Source organism: Hemitrygon akajei, chromosome 14 (assembly GCF_048418815.1).
Source record: "Hemitrygon akajei chromosome 14, sHemAka1.3, whole genome shotgun sequence".
In the NCBI taxonomy this organism is placed as follows: domain Eukaryota; kingdom Metazoa; phylum Chordata; class Chondrichthyes; order Myliobatiformes; family Dasyatidae; genus Hemitrygon; species Hemitrygon akajei.
The window spans coordinates 90113664-90136037 of NC_133137.1; the positions used below are offsets into that span (position 1 = coordinate 90113664).

At 44.8% G+C, this 22374-nt stretch overlaps 1 protein-coding gene across 3 annotated transcripts in view; it reads left to right on the top strand.

The window, feature by feature from the left end:
* Positions 1-22374, top strand: part of mcm10 (minichromosome maintenance 10 replication initiation factor) — a 71439-nt gene that overhangs the window by 30382 nt on the left and 18683 nt on the right. For 2 of the 3 annotated variants that reach the window (XM_073066571.1, XM_073066570.1), the window contains exons 12-15: positions 2381-2497; positions 6382-6508; positions 8192-8420; positions 14184-14319. In XM_073066571.1, the coding sequence (XP_072922672.1) occupies positions 2381-2497; positions 6382-6508; positions 8192-8420; positions 14184-14319 (609 nt within the window). Of the gene's footprint in view, positions 1-2380; positions 2498-6381; positions 6509-8191; positions 8421-14183; positions 14320-16801; positions 18341-22374 lie in introns of those variants that run through there. The other variant, XM_073066572.1, reaches the window with a different exon arrangement.

The following is a 22374-nucleotide window of genomic DNA, read 5'->3' on the forward strand; positions in this document are numbered from 1 at the left end:
CCTATCAAAATCCTTATGATTTTTGTACCCTTTTAGTGAGATTACTTCAGAAGAATACATACTGTATCTCTTCTCACTGTTAACTCACTATTTTTTGCAAGCTTTTCCTTCATTGGATAGGGAGCCCTGACCTGTGCAGAATATTCCAGAGGTGATCTCAGAGACCTGCACATAATTGGAGGAAGATATATTCTTTGAAATCCTCTTACATTTGCTCTATAATTGCTTGTTGAACCTACTTTCAGTGATTCATGTACAATGACACGCAGATTCTTCGGAACACAGGCAGCTTTCATACTCACACCATTTACAAACTGTTCTGCTAATATTCTGCTGTAGCAGGCCATTAGGAAGGCATGTCAGCCTTTATTGCAAGACATTTTGAGTACATAAGAAAAGATGTCTCACTGCAATTATAGAAGACTTGTGAGTCCACGCATGAAGAGTTGCACTCGGTTTTAGTGTGTCAGTCAGGGGCTACAGATCCTGGATCCCCATCCTGTTTCACTTGGTGTTGCACCCTCTTGACTGTCCAAATCTTAAAGGTGTGCCTGCTCTCTGCACCGTTTTGTCTAGTAATTTTCCCCTTCCTCAGTGTTTAGCAGTTCCTAAGCTATTGGTCAATATTCATCAATAGAGCCGTTTACCCTAATAGTTTGGATCAATCCAACATACAATAGCTACAACACGTTGTCTGCCTTGCCATATCTTAGAATACATTTTAATTCAATTTTTTGCCATCTCCCTTTCTTCCCTAGGTTTGCTTCGCCTAGTAGTAAAAGAGGAAAAACACATTTCTATAAAGATCTACCTGGTGTTCTCATCATGATCATTATGTCCCGTGTCAATGACATGCATTCATGGTCTCATGACTATGATTATTCTTGGAAATTTTTCTACAGAAGTTGTTTGCCATTGCCGCCTTCTAGACGGTGTCTTAACAAGACGCATGATCCCAGCCATTATCAATACTCTTCAGGGATTGTCCGTCTGGCCACAGTGATTGCATAACCAGAACTTGTGATATGCACCAGCTGCTCGTGCAACCACCCACCATCTGCTCCCATGACATAGCATTACCCTGATTTGGTGCGGGTGTGGGGTGTGAGGGCTAAGCAGATGTTACACTTTGCCCAGTGGTGACTTGCAGGCTCGTGGAGGGAGAGAGAGTCTTACACCTCCTTTGGTAGAGATGTATCTCCACCCACCACCTAACTTACAAGATGGCCAGACAATAATCATGAGCTCCGCTTTTCAAGAAAGGAAGTGAGGAAAACCTGGCAATTCTAGACCGGAGAGCCTACCATAACTGGTAGGGAAAATGCTAGAAGAAAATGGATTAATGATCACTTGGAAAGGCAAGGACCAATCAGTGATAGCCAGCTTTGTTTCAGGCAGATCTGTCTGATCAACTTCGTTTAATTTTTTTGGAGAGTATTAATGAGGGCAGGGTGGTAGATGTGATTTACATGGACTTTACTAAAGTCTTTGCAAGGTCCCACAAGACCAAGGAGCTGATTATTGACTTCAGGAGAAGGAAACCAGAGGTCCATGAGTTAGTCTTCCTCAGAGGATCAGAGTGGAGAGGGCCAGCAATTTTATATTCCTTGGTGTTATCATTTCAGAGGCGCTGTCCTGAACCCAGCATGCGGAGATAGCGCGGCTGCATCTCCTCTTCCTCAAAAGTTTTCAAAGATTTGGCATGACGTGTAAAACTTTGGTAATCTTCCATAGATGTCTGATGGAGAGGGTATTGATTGGTTGCATCATAGTCTGGTATGGAAACACCAATGCCCTTGAATGAAAAATCCTACAAAAAGTAGTGGATATGGCACAGTTCATCATGGGTAAAGCCCTCCCCACCATTGAGCACATTTACACAGAGCGTTGTCGCAAAAAAGCAGCATCCATCATCAGGGACCCCCACTACCCAGTTCATTCATTCTTTTCACTGCTGTTATCAAAGAAGGTGCAAGAGCCTCAGGACTCATACCAACAAGTTCAGGAACAGTGAATAACCCTCAACCATGAGACTCTTGAACCAGAGGAGATAACTTCACTTGCTTCATCATTGAATTGTTCCCACAATCTATGGGCTTACTTTCAAAGCTCTTAATCTCATGTTCTCAACATTTATTGTTTAATTATTGGTAGTAGTATTATTTCTTTTTTTTATTTTGTACTCGCAGTTTGTTGTCTTTTACACACTGGTCTTTCATTGATTCTATTATGGTTATTATTCTATTATGGATTTATTGTGTATGCCCACAAGGAAATGAATCTCAGGGTTGTATATGGAGACATATATGTACTTCAATATTAAATTTTACTTTGAACATTGTTGCCAGTCACTAACAATAGACATTTCGTGTAACTCCAGCATTAACAAGTGGGAAGAATTTGACAGCGTGCTCAGAGGAATTTAAGGATTTAATGCAATTGCCTACTTTTGGAGCACGTAATCTCAAGAAACACTTAACGAAGGCACCCATCAAAGGTCAGTGTGCAACTTGTACCCTTTTTGCCATAGCTATCAATAATCTGGCTAGACAACTATAGTGTAAAGTGAAAGTCAAAAGTCAAGTTTATTGTCGTGCGTGCAAGTCTGTGTATACACAGAAACAATGAAAATTTTATTTGCAACACTGTCACATTCTCATTGTATCAGATAAGCAGCATTCACAAGAAAAATATAAATTAAACAAAATATACACAATCTTTACAGAAAAACACAATTACAACAAAAGTCCATTTTAGTTTAGTTAGATTTGTACAGTACGTTAAATTTCCATTAGCTAAATTCATAAAATTGAACTGTCCGCTCTGTCTCAAAAAGTTCAGCTCTTGTGGTCTAATGGTCTTATCCAAGTTTCCACGTTTGTGGGTGGATCACATCCTCAGACAAACTTGCTGTTCTGGGAGTTTGTATGTTGACTAGTGAAAGCAGCTCTGTGTGCATTTGGTACATTTTAGAAAATGAACTTAAAATTTTGAATCTGAAAATATGTGGTTCATTATAAAAATCAGTTTGTTAACTTTTTGAATTTATTGATTGTGAAATTTCTCTTTAAAAATTTGGCTCCTGCCTGCAATGTCTTTTACATCTGCAGATGTTGCTATGGTTGGCATTTATAATATTGAAAGACCTCTAAAGTTTACCAGACCAGTAATGAACTTACATTTCTGCACACAAACATGTATTTGAGCTTACAGCTCCATGAACCCCAACTATTTATCTTTCTGATGTGCTGGCAGTTACTACTTAAACAAAATTAAATTTCACAACTTCAGATTTATGATAGTTCACTATTCAGCTGTTGTCTAAATACTTTTGGATTCAGTTTATCTATCCAATGTTGCCACACATTTCAGAGCCAATATAGCATGCCCACAATGTTCAACAGAACAACACAGACACCAACAGCAAAGCAACCCCCTGATACCTACCTACCTCCCTGTCTCCCTCTCTTGCGCACGCACACACACCCCTCAAACCCAACCAGCTTTTTCTTCAACTTTCCGTCTGAACCACATTCTGCTGAAGCCTTGGATGATGTTCCTCGCTATCCACAGCGCAGAGCATAATAGCACACCATTGACCCTTCAGCCCACGATGTTATGTTGACTTTCTTTTTTTACTTACTTTAAGATCAATCTAGCTCCTCCCTCCCACTTAGTCCTCCGTTTTTCATCCATCTAACTGTATAAGAGTCTCTTAAATGTCCCTAATATATCTGCCTCAACCATCACCCCTGGCAGCGTGTTCCATACACTCACCACTCTCCATGTAAAAAGCTTACCTCTGATATTCCCCTCATGTGGTGCAAGTGACATGGGTTCAATTTTGCCATTGTCTGTAAGGAGTTTGTACCTTTTTGATTATTGACTCAGCCTGCAAGACTGTGGGGCAGGTACCACTCCACAAACTGGGGAAGAAGGCAGCATGGTAGTATAATGATTAGCATAACACTATTACAGCACCATTGATCAGGGTTCAATTTCTGCCACTGTCTGTAAGGAGTTCGTACGTTCTCTCTGTGACCACATGGTTTTCCTGGGGTTGGTTTCCTGCACATTCCAAAAATGTACATGTTAGTAGGTTAATTGGTCACGTGAGTGTAACTGGGTGGTGCAGGGTCATTGTGCTGATAGGACCTGGTACGGTATTGAATCTCTAAATAAAAAATAAGGGTTTAACTGTTCAGATATAATTCCTGTGTGAAAACTAGATTCCAATAATCATAGCTTGTCAAAGCACTGTTATGTGGTTTTAATTCATGTTGTCTTAATCAGCCAAGACTTCATTGTGTGTATTCAGTACATCTGTGCTTTCCCTAAAGCAGTAACAGTATCAGGAGCCACATTGATAAAATGATTTTAAAAAGCAAAATGGGAAACAAAATCAGAATAAGCAGCATTGTACTACATTCTTATATTTGCTGTATAAGACATGGTACTTTGTCTTTGACCAACAAAAGGAAACACAATGGGCGTAAATCGCAGCTCAGTCAACAACCAACAGGAGAGCCAGAGGAATGTGCAGTGTAATGTCAGCCAAACCCCTGGAATGAGAAGTAGTTGGTGGACAAAGTGTCTGTGGAGTTGTTCATAAATCCAAGTGCCTTCTATGAAGGCAACAACAGCGTACAGTACGTTTCTATAACACCTCCAGACGGTCAGGAAATTCACCAGCACCAGCCTAACCTTCATCAAGGACATGTACACAGAAAGGTGCCTGAAAAGAGCCAGTAACATCATGAAAGAGTCCACCCAGCCTGCTCATGGACAGTTTGTCCCACTGCCGTCTAGGACAACCAGATTCAAAAACAGTTATTTTTCCCAAGCCGTAAGGACGATCAACACTTCCACCCGCTAACCCACCCCAACCACCATTACTTTATTTAATTTCCTGTGAGTCACCTTATGTACAAGTCACTACTTTGCCTAGTGTCACTTTATGGACATACAGGTGTCAAGTCACTTTTATTGTCATTTCAACCATAACTGCTGTTACAGTACGTAGTAAAAATGAGACAACGTTTTTTCAGGACCATGGTGTTACATGACACAGTACAAAAACTAGACTGAACTATGTAAAAAACAACACAGAAAAGAAACTACACTAGACTACAGACCTACCCAGGACTGCATAAAGTGCACAAAACAGTGTAGGCATTACAATAAATAGTAAACAAGACAAAAGGGCAGTAAGGTGTCAAAGGTAGAGTGTTCCTATGAAACCTTTCTTCAGCCGAAATGGTGTAAAGTGAAGAACCATTAATTTATATGGGAAAAATTTTCGTAAAGGCAAAAATCCTCTTTGAATTGCGAAAACAGGTTACTAATGTAGGTCTTTTGTAAAAGCGAAGTGGCGTAAAATCATTTGTAAAGCAGGGGACACCTGTACAATTGATCTATGTATATAAGTTATCTTACATATTTATACTTATTGTGATTTTAAAAATATATCTTCTTTATCTTAATGTGTTTTTTGTGCTGCGTACGATCCAGAGTAATAATTATTTTGTTCTCCTTTATGCTGGATTGTCATTAAACAGTCTTGAATTAAAAATGTATAGAATAGATTTCAAGGGAAGCTGCAGCAGAGATTTAAATCCTTGGCAGCTGAACACTCCAGATGGTGGAGCAATTAAAATAAAGATTAGCCTTATTTGTCACATATACATCAAAACATACATTGAAATACTTAATTCATGTTAACAACCAAGGATTGTGTTGGGGGCAGCCTTCAAGTGTCACCGTGCTTCCAGCACCAACATAGCATGCCCACAACTCGCTAACCATAATCCTAACTGTATGTCTTTCAAATGTGTGAGGAAACTGAGGAAACCATACAGTCATGGGGACAACATATGACATACAAGCTCCCTTACGAGCAGCAGCAGGATTGAAACCTGATCGGTGATCACTGGCACTGTAAAGCGATTGCACTAGCTGCTCTATTACTGTACCGCCTCACAGTGCAGTAGCATACTCTGAGATTTAACCCCTTGGCAACTAAGGGCTGAGATGGCAGAGCAATTAAAATGATTAAATGATCAGCCTCGATCAAGGGAAAACGTGGGTTTCTTGGAGGGTTTTAAGACTGGAGGAGATGACGTGAGAAAGAGTGAGGCAATGGAGGTATTTGAAGACCGGACCAGAATTATTTAAATCATTTATTGAATGAGGTCCAGGGAGCCCAGGTCACTCAGTGATCACAGGATGATGGATGTGTAGGGTTAATATGATCCACACATATTTAAAATTTCTGCACATTAATTAATGTGTTTCTGTCTGTGGAAGATGATTTATATTATTGAACTCATAAACCTTTGTACCATTGACTTGGTTGCTATTTATTGCTCTTTAATTTTTCAGGTTGGTCGGTTAACAATGCACAGCCAGGACCTGCTATCCTATCATTATCTGCCTCTGAACTATTAAAGCAGCAGAAGCAAAGAATGCTGGAAACACGCAAGAGGAAAGCTGAAGAGCTACAGAGGAGGTAATCCAGATTGCTCAGGTTCTCACCTGAGTAAAATTTTTACATTCATTGGAAGGTATATGCAAGAGTTTCTGAAGGTATAGTTCATTTATTAGGGATGATAGCATTGGGGTATCCAGTGTTAAAGTCCCAGTATAGTAGCTGAAAATTTAGATTAAATTAAGTAACTAATCTGTAATGAAAATAATAGTGGATTGTTTCATAAATCTATCAAGTTCAAATTTACTATCATGGCCATATCTACCCAGCGTATATATGCCATGAAAATTAGCTATTTGCAGTAGCAGCATACTATTTTACAAACATTGCACACATGAATTATAAATTTGCAGAACAAAAATAATAAACATAATGACATTAGTGCAAACTGAGGGAAATAAGAGTCTGAGAGAATAAGTCATAAATACGAGAGATTCTCCAGATGCTGGAAATCCAAAATAACATACACAAAATGCTGGAGGAACTCAGCAGGTCAGTCAAAACCTATGGAAAGGAGTAAACAATTGATGCTTAAGGCCGGGATCTTCATCAGGGCTTGGAATAGAATGTAGTGGAACTGGCTGAGTCCACTTCTCATTGTATCCTCTTGCTTTCCTCTTTATAGGAGTTTCCATACCAAGCTGTGATATAACCAGTCAGAATGTTTTCCACATCCAGCAAGGATTTATTTATAAAATTTGGTAATTGGTCAAATCAAAATATCAACATTTTGTAAAATGGTGTCAATCATATGGGCTTTTTCCCCTCAGGTTGGTGAGACTAGAACTGGAGGTCATATGTTTAGGATGAAAGGTGAAACATTGTGGGGGAGCTTCTTCACTCAGAATGTGGTACGAGTGTGGAATGAGTGGAATTGATAGATACAGGCTCAGTTGTAATATTTAAGCAGCACAGTAGCATAGGGATTAGTGCAATGCTATTGCAGCTCAGGGTATTGGACTTCGGAGTTCAATCCCGGCGTCCTCTGTAAGGAGATTGTATGTCCTTCCCATGGAATGCGTGGTGTTCCTCTGCGTACTCCAGCTTCCTCCCATATTTGAAAGACGTACTGGTTAGTGAGTAGATTAATTGGTCATTATAAATTGTCCCATATTTAGGCTAGGGCTAAATCAGTGGGTTGTTGACAGCATGGCTTGAACCGGAATAGTCTATTCCATGCTTATATAGGCATCCATTAGTCTCATGAGACCATGGATTTGCACCTTGGAAGGTTTTTCCAGGGCACAGGCCTGGGCAGGGTTGTATGGGAGACCGGCAGTTGCCCAAGCTGCAAGCCTTCCCCTCTCCACGCCGCCGATGTTGTCCAAGGGAAGGGCACTAGGACCCATGCAACTTGGCACCGGTGTCATCGCAGAGCAATGTGCCTTGCTCAAGGACACAAACACGCTGCGTCAGCTGAGGCTCGAACCAGTGACCTTCAGGTTATTAGTCCGATGCCTTGTCCGCTAGGACACGCGCCAACACATTCCATGCTTATTTCTAAATAAATAAAGTTTGGGTAGGTACTTGGATGGGATCAATATAGAGGACTATGGTCTGGGTGCAGGAAAATGGGACAAGATAATAAACCAGGCCAGTATGGACTAAATAGGCTGAAGGGCCTGTTTTGGTGTTGTAGTTCTCTATGATTCTATGATTAGCATTGATTCATTAACTAATGCTCGGCTGTCCAACCTTCTGCAGCTTTTTGCAGAGTAAAGTTGTACACAGCGGCCACACGTTAGGAGCAGGAGGACTGTCAACTCAGACATCACCCAAGGTTGGAGCAGAATTTCCCAAGGTACAAAAATTGGTTGCCACACCACAGACACCTAAACTGGGAGGAGGCCTTTCCCAAGGAGAAGATATTCTCTTTTTTGATACATCTCCACCATCAACCTCAAAGCTGAACCATTATGCGGATACAAAGAAGGTAAATTTCATCAATCTTTGCAGTTAGGTATGTTTCATTCCCACCGTTAGCATTCCTTATACCAAAATTTTTGAGAAAAAATGCTGGTTGGTAACTTGAGAGAAAAATTTACATTTGTTTCAAATAGTTGACTACTAAAATTTTTCATCATTGGAGTTCAAGGAATTGATTATAAAATATTCACATTATAACCATATCCAGTAAATAAGAGTTGTAGAAGTATAATTTGAGAAAAACTTGCCATTGAAGATCTGAATAGTTTTCGGAAGACTTGCTTTAGGATGCTCAATGCATTTGCTTTTCTAATTTCCTCCTTGGCTCTCATTGTAGGGATATGTCAACGTGCCTGACTTGAATGACTTAAATTTTAATTAGACCAAAGTTTCTGAATTTTGGAGGTTTCCAGGTTGAGGTAGCTGTTAAAGCTCTATAGAGTTGAGAGGCTGCATTTGGAGTACTGTGTACATTAGTCATCCTGTTATAGAGAAGATGTGGGTAAGCTAGAAAGAGTTCAGAAAAGATTTATGAGGACGTTGTCACAACTAGAGGACCTGAGTATAGGGAAAGGGAAGCCAGGCTAGATATTTATTCCTGGGAACACAGCAGAATGAAGCGCAACTTTAGAGAAATGTTAACAATTATGAGAGTCATGGATGAGGTGGATTATAACAGTCTTTTCCCCAGCGTAGGAGAGACCAAACTGAGGGGCATAGATTTTGGGGAAGACTTAAGAATTATGAGGGACAGCCTTTCCTGCAAAGTGGTGAATATATAGAATGAGCTGCCAGAAGAAGTGGTTGAGGCAAGTATAATAGTGTGGTGACCCACTTCCTAGTGCACTCGAACCAGCTCACAAATAGCCAGTGCGCCGGCATAAAGGCCAGTCCCAAAAGGGCGCCAAGTCTGCTTCACTAGCAAGGGGAAAAGCCCACGCGGGACTGTGAATACGTGCCCCCTACAGCATCCGCGCGCGGGACAGGTCTGTGAATACATGCCCCCTACAGCATCCGCGCCCGGGGAGGGCGGGATCAGGGAGGCTTTAAAGCGAGGACACGAATTTCGAATAAAATCTTTTTGTAACTGCAGTTTACTGACTCCGTGTCGTTATTTCAGCGCTGCGTGTAGCACACCGCTACAATTGGTGACCCTGACGGCCCAAACGATATTTGGGCCAAAGATGACCGACGTCGCATCTGTTCATGCAGTTTCGTTGAAACTGCCAAGCTTCTGGACGCTGCGACCTCACCTATGGTTCCAGCAAGCAGAAGCCCAATTCCACGTTCGGCAGATAACCTCGGAGGACACACGTTACTACTACATGGTGAGCTCCCTCGACCAGGACACAGCGGCCCAGGTTGAGGAGTTCATACAGTCTCCCCCAGCGAACAGCAAATACACGGAATTCAAAGTCCTGATCATAAGGACTTACGGACTCTCACGGCGTGAGCAGGCTGCCTGCTTGCTGCACCTGGATGGTTTGGGAGACAGACCTCAATCAGCTTTAATGAATGAGATGTTGTCTCTGGCCGGAGGACACAAGCCCTGCCTCATGTTAGAGCAGGCATTCCTCGAGCAGCTGCCCCAGGACATACGTCTGCTGCTGTCCGACGCTGATTTCAGCGACCCCTGGAAGGTGGCAGCCCGGGCGGACTTGCTGTGGAACGCCAAAAAGGGAAGTGGGGCGTCCGTCGCACAGATCACCAGGCCATGCTCCCAGCAGCAAACCAGACCAGGCCCGGCCACAGAGCCCACTAACCCCAGAGGCAGGGGTGAGGAGACCAACAAACAATGGTGCTTCTACCACCAGCGGTGGGGCGCAGAAGCCCGCCACTGTCGCCCGCCCTGCAAGTTCCCGGGAAACGCCAGGGTCAGCCGCCGCTGATGGCTAAGGCGGCTGGCCATCGGGATAGCCTCCTGTATGTGGGACAAGCGGTTGGGACGCCGTTTTTTGGTCGACACCGGTGCCAAGATTAGCGTCTTACCTCCGTCGAATTACGACACCCGCAACAGGTCACCGGGTCCCACCTGAGGGCCGCAAACGGCAGCACAGTAAGGACCTACGGCACCCGTACGGTGCAGCTACAGTTCGGCTCCAGCCGGTTCACGTGGGACTTCACACTGGCCGCTGTAGCCCAACCGCTTCTGGGTGCGGATTTTTTGCAGTCTCACAGCCTACTGGTCGACCTGCCGAGGCAGAGACTGGTCCACGCCGAGACCTTTCAGACGTTCTCCCTGGGTGAAGCCCAGTTGCCAGGCCCACACCTCGACTCCATCACGCTGTCCGACAACGACTTCACCAGAGTCCTGGCGGATTTCCCATCGGTTCTGGCACCGGAGTTCACGGCAGCCATGCCCAGACACGGCGTACAGCACCACATCCCGACCCAGGGACCAACCCTCCACGCCCGCGCATGAAGGCTCCCCCCTGACAAGCTCCGACTGGCGAAGGAGGAGTTCAAGAGGATGGAGGAATTGGGGATCATACGGCGGTCCGACAGCCCATGGCCTCCCCCCTGCACATGGTGCCCAAAGCAACAGGGGGCTGGAGACCATGCGGCGACTACCGCAGGCTGAACGAGGCTACCACACCGGACCGCTACCCTGTGCCGCACATTCAGGACTTTGCAGCAAACCTGCACGGCGCATGGATCTTCTCCAAGGTAGACCTCGTCCGGGGATACCATCAAATCCTGATGCATCCGGACGACGTCCCCAAAACGGCTCTCATTACCCCGTTCGGCCTTTTTGAGTTCCTCCGCATGCCGTTAGGCCTGAAGAATGCCACACAGACGTTTCAGCGGTTAATGGATGCGGTGGGACGCGACCTGGACTTCGCTTTCATCTATTTGGACGACATCTTCATAGCAAGCAGCAGTCGTCAGGAGCATCTGTCCCACCTCCATCAACTCTACGCCCGGCTGAGTGAATATGGCCTGACAATCAACCCGGTCAAATGCCAGTTTGGGCTCGACACCATCGACTTCCTGGGCCACAGGATCACTACAGACCTCTGCCCGCTAAGGTAGACGCAGTCTGCCATTTCCCCCGACCCACAACAATCAAAGGCCTTCAGGAATTCATGGGTATGGTAAATTTCTACCACCGATTCCTCCCTTCAGCTGCCCGAATCATGCGCCCCCTGTTCGCCCTGATGTCGGGTCCGGGCAAGGACATTACCTGGGACGAGGAGTCCACCGCCGCTTTCATTAAAACGAAAGAAGCCTTGGCAAACGCCGCGATGCTAGTGCACCCCAGAATGGACGTCCCTACCGCCCTCACAGTGGACGCATCTAACACGGCAGTCGGTGGGGTACTGGAGCAACTCATCAAGGGTCGCAAACCTTTTCAGCAAACACCTGCGACCACCCGAGTTCAAATACAGTGCTTTCGACCGGGAACTGTTGGCGCTATACCTGGCAATCTGGCATTTCAGGTACTTCTTAGAAGGTAGGCCCTTCACCGTGTTCACGGACCACAAGCCGCTTACCTTTACGTTCACGAAGGTGTCCGATCCCTGGTCGTCCTGCCAGCAGCGCCATCTGTCCTACATCTCTGAATACACGATGGATGTCCGGCACGTCTCGGGAAAGGACAATGTCGTGGCGGACGCGCTCTCTCGCCCTAACATTCATGCCCTTTCCCAAGGGGTAGACTTTGAGGCGCTGGCAGACATGCAGCAGGCAGACGAGGAGATCCCTAGTTACAGAACCGCAGTCTCCGGTTTGCAGCTCCAGGACCTCCCCGTAGGCCCAGGTGAGAGGACCCTACTCTGTGACGTCACCACTGGCCAACCCGGTCCCGTCGTCCTGGCACCCTGGCGGCGGCGCATTTTCGACTCCATTCATAACTTAGCGCACCCCTCCATCAGGACAACCGTCCGAATGGTCTCCAACAGGTTCGTTTGGCACGGACTCCGCAAGCAAGTCAGTGAATGGGCCAAAACGTGCATGCACTGCCAGACGGCCAAGGTGCAGCGGCACACCAAAGCCCTGCCGCAGCAGTTCCACCCCACCCGCCAGCGTTTCGACCACATTCACGTGGATATCGTGGGCCCCTTGCCAGTGTCATGTGGAGCGCGGCACCTCCTCACTATCGTGGACCAGTTCACCAGATGGCCAGAGGTAATCCTGCTCACCAACACCACCTCCGAATCTTGCGCCCGGGCACTGATCGCCACCTGGGTATCCCGCTTTGGTGTACCGGCCCACATTACCTCCGACAGAGGCGCCCAGTTCACCTCCGGCCTGTGGTCCGCTATGGCCAGCCTTTTGGGGACACAGCTGCACCACACAACTGCCTAACACCCACAGTTGAACGGCCTGGTGGAGCGTTTCCACCGTCACCTGAAGTCGGCTCTCATGGCCCGCCTGCGAGGAGCTAACTGGGCAGACGAACTTCCCTGGGTCCTACTCGGCATCTGCACAGCGCCCAAAGACGATCTGCACGCTTCGTCGGCCGAGTTGGTGTACGGGGCACCCCTGGTCGTTCCCGGGGAGTTCATACCAGCCCCAAGGGGGCGAGAGGACGAACCCGCAGCAGTCCTGGGCAGACTACGCGAGAGGCTCGGCAACCTGGCCCCCATACCCACTTCGCAGCATGGGCAGAACCAGACCTGCAGAACTGTAAGTTTGTGTTTGTACGAAGGGGCGGGCATCGGCCACCGCTACAGCGGCCCTACAAGGGGCCGTTTACGGTGATCAGGAACAACGGGTCCACGTTCGTGCTGGACATTGGGGAGAGAGAGGAGGTTTTCACGGTGGACCGACTCAAACCAGCCCATGTGGACTTGGTGCAGCCGGTCGAGATTCCGGCATCGCGGCTCAGAGGCAGACCTCCCAAACAGGGTCCGGCCCAGACTGTGGACATTGGGGGGTGTATCGCCGGTTCTTGGGGGGGGGGGGGGTTATGTGGCGACCCACTTCCTAGCGCACTCGAACCGTCTCACAAATAGCCAGCACGCCGGCATAAAGGCCAGTCCCAAAAGGGCGCCAAGTCTGCTTCACCAGCAAGGGGAAAAGCCCGCGCGGGACTGTGAATACGTGCCCCCTACAGCATCCGCGCCCAGGGAGGGCGGGATCAGGAAGGCTTTAAAGCGAGGCTGCGAAGTTTGAATAAAATCTTTTTGTAACTGCAGTTTACCGACTCCGTGTCGTTATTTCAGCGCTGCGTGTAGCACACCGCTCCAATAGTATCATTTAAGAAGCACGCGAATACATATATGGAGGGTGGGACTTAGAGATATAGGGGCCAAACACAGGAGATTGGAACTGAGTGGATGGGCACTATGGTTTGCATAGACTGGTTAAGGGTCTAGAGGAGGTTCATGAGAATTATTCCAGGATTGAAAGGGTTAGCAACAGAAGCTTTTAATGGCTCTGGAATGGTAGTCACCAGGGTTTAGAAGAATTGGGAGGCAAGGTCCCATTGAAACATATCAAATACTGATAAGCCTAGATAGAGTGGATGTGAAGAGGATGTTTCCTATAGTGTGGTAGGACTACAGCCTCAGAATAGAGGGACGTCCCTTCAGCATAAGGCTGAGGAGGGATTTCTTTATCAGAGGGTGGTGAATCTATGGGTTTTATTGACACAGACGACTGTGGAGGCCAAGTCACTGGGTGTATTTAAAGCGGAGGTTGATAGGTTCTTGATTAATCAAGGCATCAGAGATTATGGGGAGAATGTAAGGGTAAATAAATCAGCCACAAAGGATTGGCAGAGTAGACTCAATAAACTGAATGCAGCTTCTCATAATTTTTCCAGATGGCTGCCATTATGAAGCTCCGTAAAAAAGGTGCAGTTCTTGCAAAGGAGGACCCCAACAGCATAAAGCAAAAACTGCCAGACGCAAGTGAGAAGTTGTTGGAGCGTATCGAGAAAAACCATTCTTCCCCAGATGGTAAGTTGCTTCTGAGGAATAGGCAGCATGTGTCATACATTATCCTGCAGGAAACTAGGCTTTTACTCTTTTTCATATCATTGCCAATGTGAAAATGAAAAATAAAATGAGATCCTGAAGATGCTGGAAATCCAGATGAAGGGTCACCCTTTCCACAGGTGCTACCTGACCTGCTGAGCTCCTTCAGCAATTTGTATGTGCCACTCAGAAAACAAAACATTTTCATTTTATAGAAAGGCAAAGTACTGCAGATGCTGGACATCTGAAATAAATGTATAAAATACTTGAAATTGCTTGTTAGGTCTGTTCAAAGTTTTACCAAAATTTTCAGTTTTTATTTCTTCATTTTAATTCCATTGTATTTTTTCAGTATTTATGATCTAACTTTCTAACTTTACTCCTCTTCCTTAAGTATTTTTTAAGTCATGAACTTATTTGAATGGAAACTTTCATGAAGTTGTCAGGTGATCGGATTGTTGATTTAACTGGCTTGGAAGAGTTTTCTGAGTCTAACTGAATAATCTCTGTTGTGTAAATGTAGCCTGGTTAACTTCTAATGTTATACGTCTCCTGTAATAAATAGGAGAATATAGTGAGCTTTATATTCTTGACTACAGTTATACATTCTTAAAGAAGTTTTTCTTTTCCCTTCCCTCTTGTTACTTTATTTGAGTTGTTATTCTTGTTAGCAGGAGCCAGTGAATAAATAGTCATGGTGAATGAGGCTAGAAAGTTTTTTAATCCTGGCTGTTCTCAAATGCTGTTGAGAGTGCAAGAATTTAACTGGGTCCAACAAGCTATAGTTATGAAGAGGAGAAGAAGGATCAACTTTATTTGCCATATACATTGACATGTGTCAGGAATTTACTGTTGTGCATTAGTGTGACTAACATTCAACAATTGTAAAGAATAAAGAAATGTAAAGCAATAGAGAAGTAATGGAAGGAGCACTTGAAGATTCTACCTTACAAAGTTGGTCTGTGAGCTGGGATTAAACTGAATAGCCCGCTTTTCACTAGCATTGGCATAAAGGGCTGATAGACTGGCTTTGTTGTGAATAAGAAAGGGTAGACAGTCTGAATCTTTTCTTCTTCTTAAGCCCATTGCCCCTTTCTGGGGCATAGGCTGCTGACAGCAGCTCGCCGGAGTCCTCTGTCCTGAGCCAAAGGTTGATCCTTGTGGCTTCTAATTCCATCACACAACTTCTTGGTGAAAATCCTTCCTCTTCCAGGGTGAGGTCTTTGGAGCTTCTGTTGGTGTTTTTGTAGCTCTGGTTTTGCTAGCCCCATGCCCAGCCAACCTTTCGCACCTGGTCTTGGGACCATCCATGGTGGAGTTCAGTCTTTTCCCCAGGCAAGAAATGTCAAACACCAGAGGACATGCTTTTAAGGGGGTTGGGGGACTATATGCAGGTGTATGGGTGGGAGGGAGAGTGGGGCTTTTTTTGCTCTTGTTTGTTGTGCTTTGTGTTGTGGGCGTGCTATGATGGTGACAGAATGTGTGGTGTCGCTTGTAGGTGGCCCCAGCATGCCCTCGAGTGTGTTGGTTGTTAACACAAATGACACATTTCACTGTATTCTGTATTTCACTGCAGATTTAGAAACACAGAAAACCTACAGCACAATACAGGCCCTTCGGCCCACAAAGTTGTGCTGAACATGTCCCTACCTTAGAAATTACCTAAGGTTACCCATAGCCCTCTATTTTTCTATTGCCGGCAGCCCATTCCATGCACTCACCACTCTCTGTGTAAAAAAAAAACTTACCCCTGGCATCTCCTCTGTATGGTGCTCCCAAGCACCATAAAACTGTGCCCTCTTGTGGCAGCCATTTCAGCCCTGGGAAAAAGCCTCTGACTATCCACACGATAAATGCCTCTCATCATCTTATACACCTCTATCAGGTCACCTCTCATCCTCTGTCACTCCAAGGAGAACAGGCTGAGTTCACTCAACCTGTCTTCATAAGACATGCTCCCCAATCCAGGCAACATCCTTGTAAATCTCCTCTGCACCCTTTCTATGGCTTCCACATCCTTCCAGTAGTGAGGCGACCAGAATTGAGCACAGTACTCTAAGTGGGGTCTGACCAGGGTCCTATGTAGCTGCAACATTACCTCTCGGCTCCTAAGTTCAATTCCACGGTTGATGAAGGCCAATAAATCATACAGTTTCTTAACCACAGAGTCAACCTGCGCAGCTGCTTTGAGCATCCTATGGATTTGGACCCCAAGATCCCTCTGATCCTCCACACTGCCAAGAGTCTTACCATTAATACTATATTCTGCCATCATATTTGACCTACCAAAATGAACCACCTCACACTTATCTGGGTTGAACTCCACCTGTCACTTCTCAGCCCAGTTTTGCATCCTATCAAAGTCCCACTGTAACCTCTGACAGCCCTTCACACTCTCAACAACACCTCCAACCTTTGTGTCATCAGCAAGCTTACTAACTCATCCCTCCATTTCCTCATCCAGGTCATTTATAAAAGTCACAAAGAGGAAGGGTCCTAGAACAGATCCCTGAGGCACACCACTGGTCACCGACCTCCATGCAGAACTGCTATTGTCAAGAGGGAGGTACAGGAACATCAGGACTAGGACTGCCAGACTGGATAACAGCCTCTTCCCTCAGGCTGTGAGACTAATCAATACCCAGCCACCACCACCATGCTCCATTTGTACTGTCCTCTGTTCAGTGATTGCAAATGAGTAGCGGATCAGAGAAAGTGGATAGTAGTTGTCCTGAAAACTGTTGCATGATGATCAGCGTCTAAAAGCTTATACTGGAACCAGTGGTGCGGCAGTTGGAAACATTTCTGTGTATTTTAGCAAGCAGAGCAAAAAGCAAACACCATCACACTAAAGTAAACGGCATTGCCACTGAGTGGAAAAACTGACGTGGGACCAAAAGTGCCATCACAACTCCCACCAGTTTGAGTGGTCTTCCCAGGGCAACCTTGCAATTGTTGTCTCATCAGATCGCTTTTCCCAGCTATTATTGTTTGCTGTAACTTACCTTAAACCCTGTCTCACAGAGCCTTCCAAATCCTATTAATCAAAACAGAACATTTTCATCAGTCATAGAACTTAGAAATTGGCACAAATGCTCACCACTGAGATTTCAGAGCCTTATTATCTCTGACTGAGCCCACAGCAGAAATCATGAACAAAGATCGTAATCAAAATTCTGCAAGTGCATCATTATAATCTTCTGCATTACTGTGCAGTATTGAAAATCTCTTGTACTTTCTCTGTGATGCTGCCCATTACAAATATGTCCTTGCTGTTGTATGAGATGGGTGGTTTTTGTTCAAAGACTGAGAAAAATTCTGTAAGCCAGGTAATCTTATTCTGTCTGGTTTAATCTCTGTGAGTCAAACTCTTTGACCCACTATGGTCAGGAGGGAGGTACAGAAGCATCAGGACTAGGACTGCCAGACTGGATAACAGCTTCTTCCCTCAGGCTGTGAGACTAATCAATACCCAGCCACCACCAAGCTGTCATCACTAGACCATTGAACTGTTTACTAATGCTGTATACTGCATGCACTTTCAATTATATTTTATTAACATATTTGTGCCAATATTTTATGTCCTGTGTTTTGTGGGTGAACCGTGGTCCAGAGAAATGTTGTTTCGTTTGATTGTATATATGTACAGTTAAATGGCAGTAAACCTGAATTTGAACTTTAAGGCATATAGAAGCATATTTATATTCCTATGCAGCATGCTTTTGGTATGAAAATGTTGTGTATGTGGAAAATATATTTAAAATAGGTAAACATTGAAACATAAAGAAAAGTGATATGTGTAAAGAGAAATACAAATTTGTTTTCTCCTCTTTAGGGATAGAGAGAAGTAAAAATAAATTAGACTCCTGGTTATTTTTGGCCTTGCCTGGACCACATAAGTTCTGTGGGAAGCCATATTGGCTCACCACATGTGTAATACTGCTAACCACAAGTACAGAGCTACATTAACAGCACTATGCTCTTACTGAATGAAAACCACTGAAGTAAATATTACTTAAAGCTTCTCTGTCAACTAGAGAGTCATCATGTGTTCCCATTTCTCATCATCTTATCTTTAGATCAATATGTTTGTAATATCCCATTGTCTATATCGTCACAACAGTCAGCTATCTGCATGGCTACAGGCCTGTGCTGATCAGAATCGGCTACTTCAGTACGCTCTCTGGCCCGATTTGGCCCATGACTGACCTTTCCAATCTGGTCTGGCAATTAAATCAGTCAAGCATCAACTTGTTCCTGGCTTTCAGGCCTGGGCTCTGTCACCTCGACTCTACCTTGCCTCGGTTCTACCATTTCAAATCGCCTCCCAAGTCCACCCCGGCAGCCAAAGAGGCTCATTCCCTGTTCTCAGGCCAGGGCCCTGCTGCCTTGATTTGACCCGTGCACACCACACCACAACCTTCCTGTGCCTTCTAAACTTCAGTTCACACTGTAAAAATGCCAGGTTGTAGAGGCTGTTCAAAAGCTCAACACTGAAAGGGAAGTTACAGGCTATTGTTTGCAGTGAGTGTTTTCCAGAAAAAGTGTGATTAATAAGTAATTAGTAGTTTTGTTTGCTGCCAGCACGTTCCTGCTGTGCTTCACCAGCGTCACCTGAAACCCGAAGCAAAAAATGAAGTAGTGTTCACAGACCATTAAGAAATCTGAAGATGGAGGGGAAGAAAGTGTTCCTAAAACATTGAGTGTATGCCTTCAGGTTCCTGTGCCTCCTCACTGATGGTAGTAATGAGACGAGGGCATGAATGATGAAAATTCTTAATGATGGATGGCGCCTTCATGAGGTGCTGACTATTATACAATAAGACATAGAAGCAGAATTAGGCCATTCAGCCCAGCAAGTCTGCTGCACCATTCCATCATGGCTGATTTATTACCCCTCTCAACCCCGTTCTGCTTTCTTCCTGTGACCTTTGACTAATAAAGAGCCTATTGACCTTCGCTTTAAATATACTTAATGACTTGGCATCCACAGCCGCCTCTGGCAGTGAATTCCACAGATTCATGTCTTCTGGCTAAAGAAATTTCTCCTCACGTCTGTTCTGAACGAACATCCCTGTAGTCTGAGGCTGTGCCCTCTGCTACTAGACTCACCCACTATAGGAAACATTTTCCTCACATTCAGTCTATGCCGACCTTTCAATATTCGATAGGTTTCAATGAGATCCCCCCCCCCCCCCCCCCCATTCCTCTAAACTTCAGTGAGTACTTGACCAGCGCCATCATCACATGTTAATCCTTTCATTCCCAAAATCATTCACATGAACCTCCTCTGGACCTTCTCCCAATGCCAGCACATCTTTTTTTAGATAATGGGCCCAAACCTGCTCACAATAAACCAAGTGAGGTCTGACCAATGCCTTATAGAACCTCAGCATTACATCTTGCTCTTATATTCTAGTCCTCTCAAAATGAACGCATTTGCCATCCTTACCACCAACTCAATCTGCAAGTTAACCTTTAGGGAATCTTGCAGGAGGATTCCCAGCATCCATTTCTCCTATGATCTTTGAATTTTCTCCCCATTTAGAAAATAATCTGTTTTTATTCCTTCTACTAAAGTGCATGACCATACAGTTCCCTTCACTACAATATATTCTATCTGCCACTTCTTTGTCCATTTTTCCAATCTATCCAAGTCCTGCAGACTCTCTGCTTTCTCAAGACTACCCCTGCCCCTCCAGCTATCTTCATATCATCCACAAAACCATCAATTCTGTCATTTACATATAACGAGAAAATAAGTGGTCCCTTGATGTTGGGGCAGCTAGTGTCCTTGATAGAACTGGCAGAGGTGTTCAGAGCTGTTTGAAAATTCCATCAGTGTTAACTACTTTTCATTGCTTTGATAAACAAGTGTTTATTAAAGCAATGAAAATAACAGCTCCCCTCCTCTTTTACTTTTACAAAAGAAATTGGTGTAATCCATAGATTGGTGAGGTAGTGGTCTTGCTAAAGCTGGAGAGGGTCAAGCTTTCCTTCACTTATCCTCATAGAGAGTGATGCTGGATGATCTTAGAAGCCCACAATGAACATTTATAATGTTGATCTAGGCAGAAACATTGTGTTTCTTACTCTATAGATGCTGAGTTCTTTCAACATTTTGTGTGTGTTTCTATTGATGATTTTATTATTGTTGTTGTGGTTGTATCAGGAGAGTTGTAAGTGAAGAGGTGAAACATAACTTTGCCGGAAAGTTTTTAAAGTTGGAAGTAAAGTAACGAGAGGTCAAAGTTGCAGGTGATGCTGCCAGTAGAAGTGGAATGAAGACAAGGAAACCATGCTCAATTTTGAAGTATTTTTACTGAGTGTTTTAGGCTGCAGAAGCTACCAAGAGGGAATGAGAGTGAAGGAGAGAGAAAGCAAGGGTTAGATCTGTAAATGTGCTGATTGTCAGCAAGGAGGAGATGTTACTTCTGATCCACACAGGCTGTAATCTCTCGGTGAGGAAGTCAAGGATCCAGTTGCAGAGGAAGGTATAGAGGTCCAGGTTTTGTAGCTTGATTGAGTAGAAGTGAGGGTACGATTGTGTTGAGCGTTGAGCTGGAATCAATAAACAGCAGCCTGTTGTAGCTGTCCAGGCAATACAAGGCCGAGTGGAGAGCCAGTCAAGTTACATTCACTATAGATTTATTGTAGCTCAAACACCATCTATAAATTTGCCAACAACTAAACTACTGTTGACAGAATTTCAGATGATAACAAGGAGGTATACAGGTACAAGATAGATCAGTTGGTTGAGTGGTGTCACAGGAACAACTTTTCACTCTATGTCAGTAAGACCAAGGAATTAACTATGGACTTCAAGAAGGGGAATGAGGGAACACACACTAGTCCTCATCAAGGGATCAGTAGTGGAAAGGGTGAGCAGTTTCAAGTTTCTAGATGTCAATATCTCTGAAGATCTATTGAGACCAACATATTGATGCAATTACAAAGAAATGACAGTGACTATATTTCATTAGGAGTTTGAAGAGACTTGATATGTTACCAAAGATGCTTGCAAATTTCTACCAATGCGCTGTGGAGAGCATTCTAACTGCATCACCATCTGGTGTGGAGGGACCACTGCACAGGTTCAGAAAAGGCTGGGAAGTTATAAACAACACGCAAAATGCTGGAGGGACTCAAAAGGCCATGCAGCATCTATGGAAAAGAGTACATTCGACCTTTCATCAGGACTGGAATAAAAGATGAGGAGTCAGAGTAAGAAAGTGGGGGAAGGGGAGGATGAACCACAAGGTGATGGGGAGGTGGAATGAAGTAAAGAGCTGGGAAATTGATTGGTGAAAGTGATATAGGGCTGGAGAAGAGGGAATCTGAAAGGAGAGGGAGGAGCATAAGAGGAAGATGATGGACAGGTAAGGAGATAAAGTGAGAAAGTGAAATGGGAATGGGGAGTGGTGAAGGAGAGTGGGGACCATTACTGGAAGGTCTAGATGAGACTACCCAGACAGAATATGAAGTGTTGCTCTCCAATCTGTTTATGGCCTCATCGCAACAGTAGAGGAGACCATGGACTGGCATATGGGAATGGGAGGTGGAATTAAAGTAGGTGGCCACTGGGAGATCCCATTTTTTGTGGTGGACGGAACGAGGGTGATCAGCATAGCAGTCTCCCAGTCTGGAGCACCAGATACAGTTGATAATCCCAACAAACTCACAAGTATCACCGGTAAGGATTGTTTGGGGTCCTGAATGGCAGTGAGGGAGGAGTTGTAGTGGCAGATGTAGCACTTGTTCTGCTTGCAAGGATAAGGGTTAGGAGAGAGATCAATGGGGAGGGATGACTGGACAAGGGAGTTGTGTAGGGAACATTCCCTGCAGAAAGTTGGGAACTGGAGATGGTGGAATCCCACTGGAGATGACGGAAGTTATGGAGAATTATGAACTGGATGCGGAGGCTGGTGGGGTGGTAGGTGAGGACAAGACGAACCCTATCCATGGTAGGGTGAGGGCAGACGTGTACAAAATGGAAGAGATGTGGTTGAGGGCAACACCAATGGAGGAGGAAGAGAA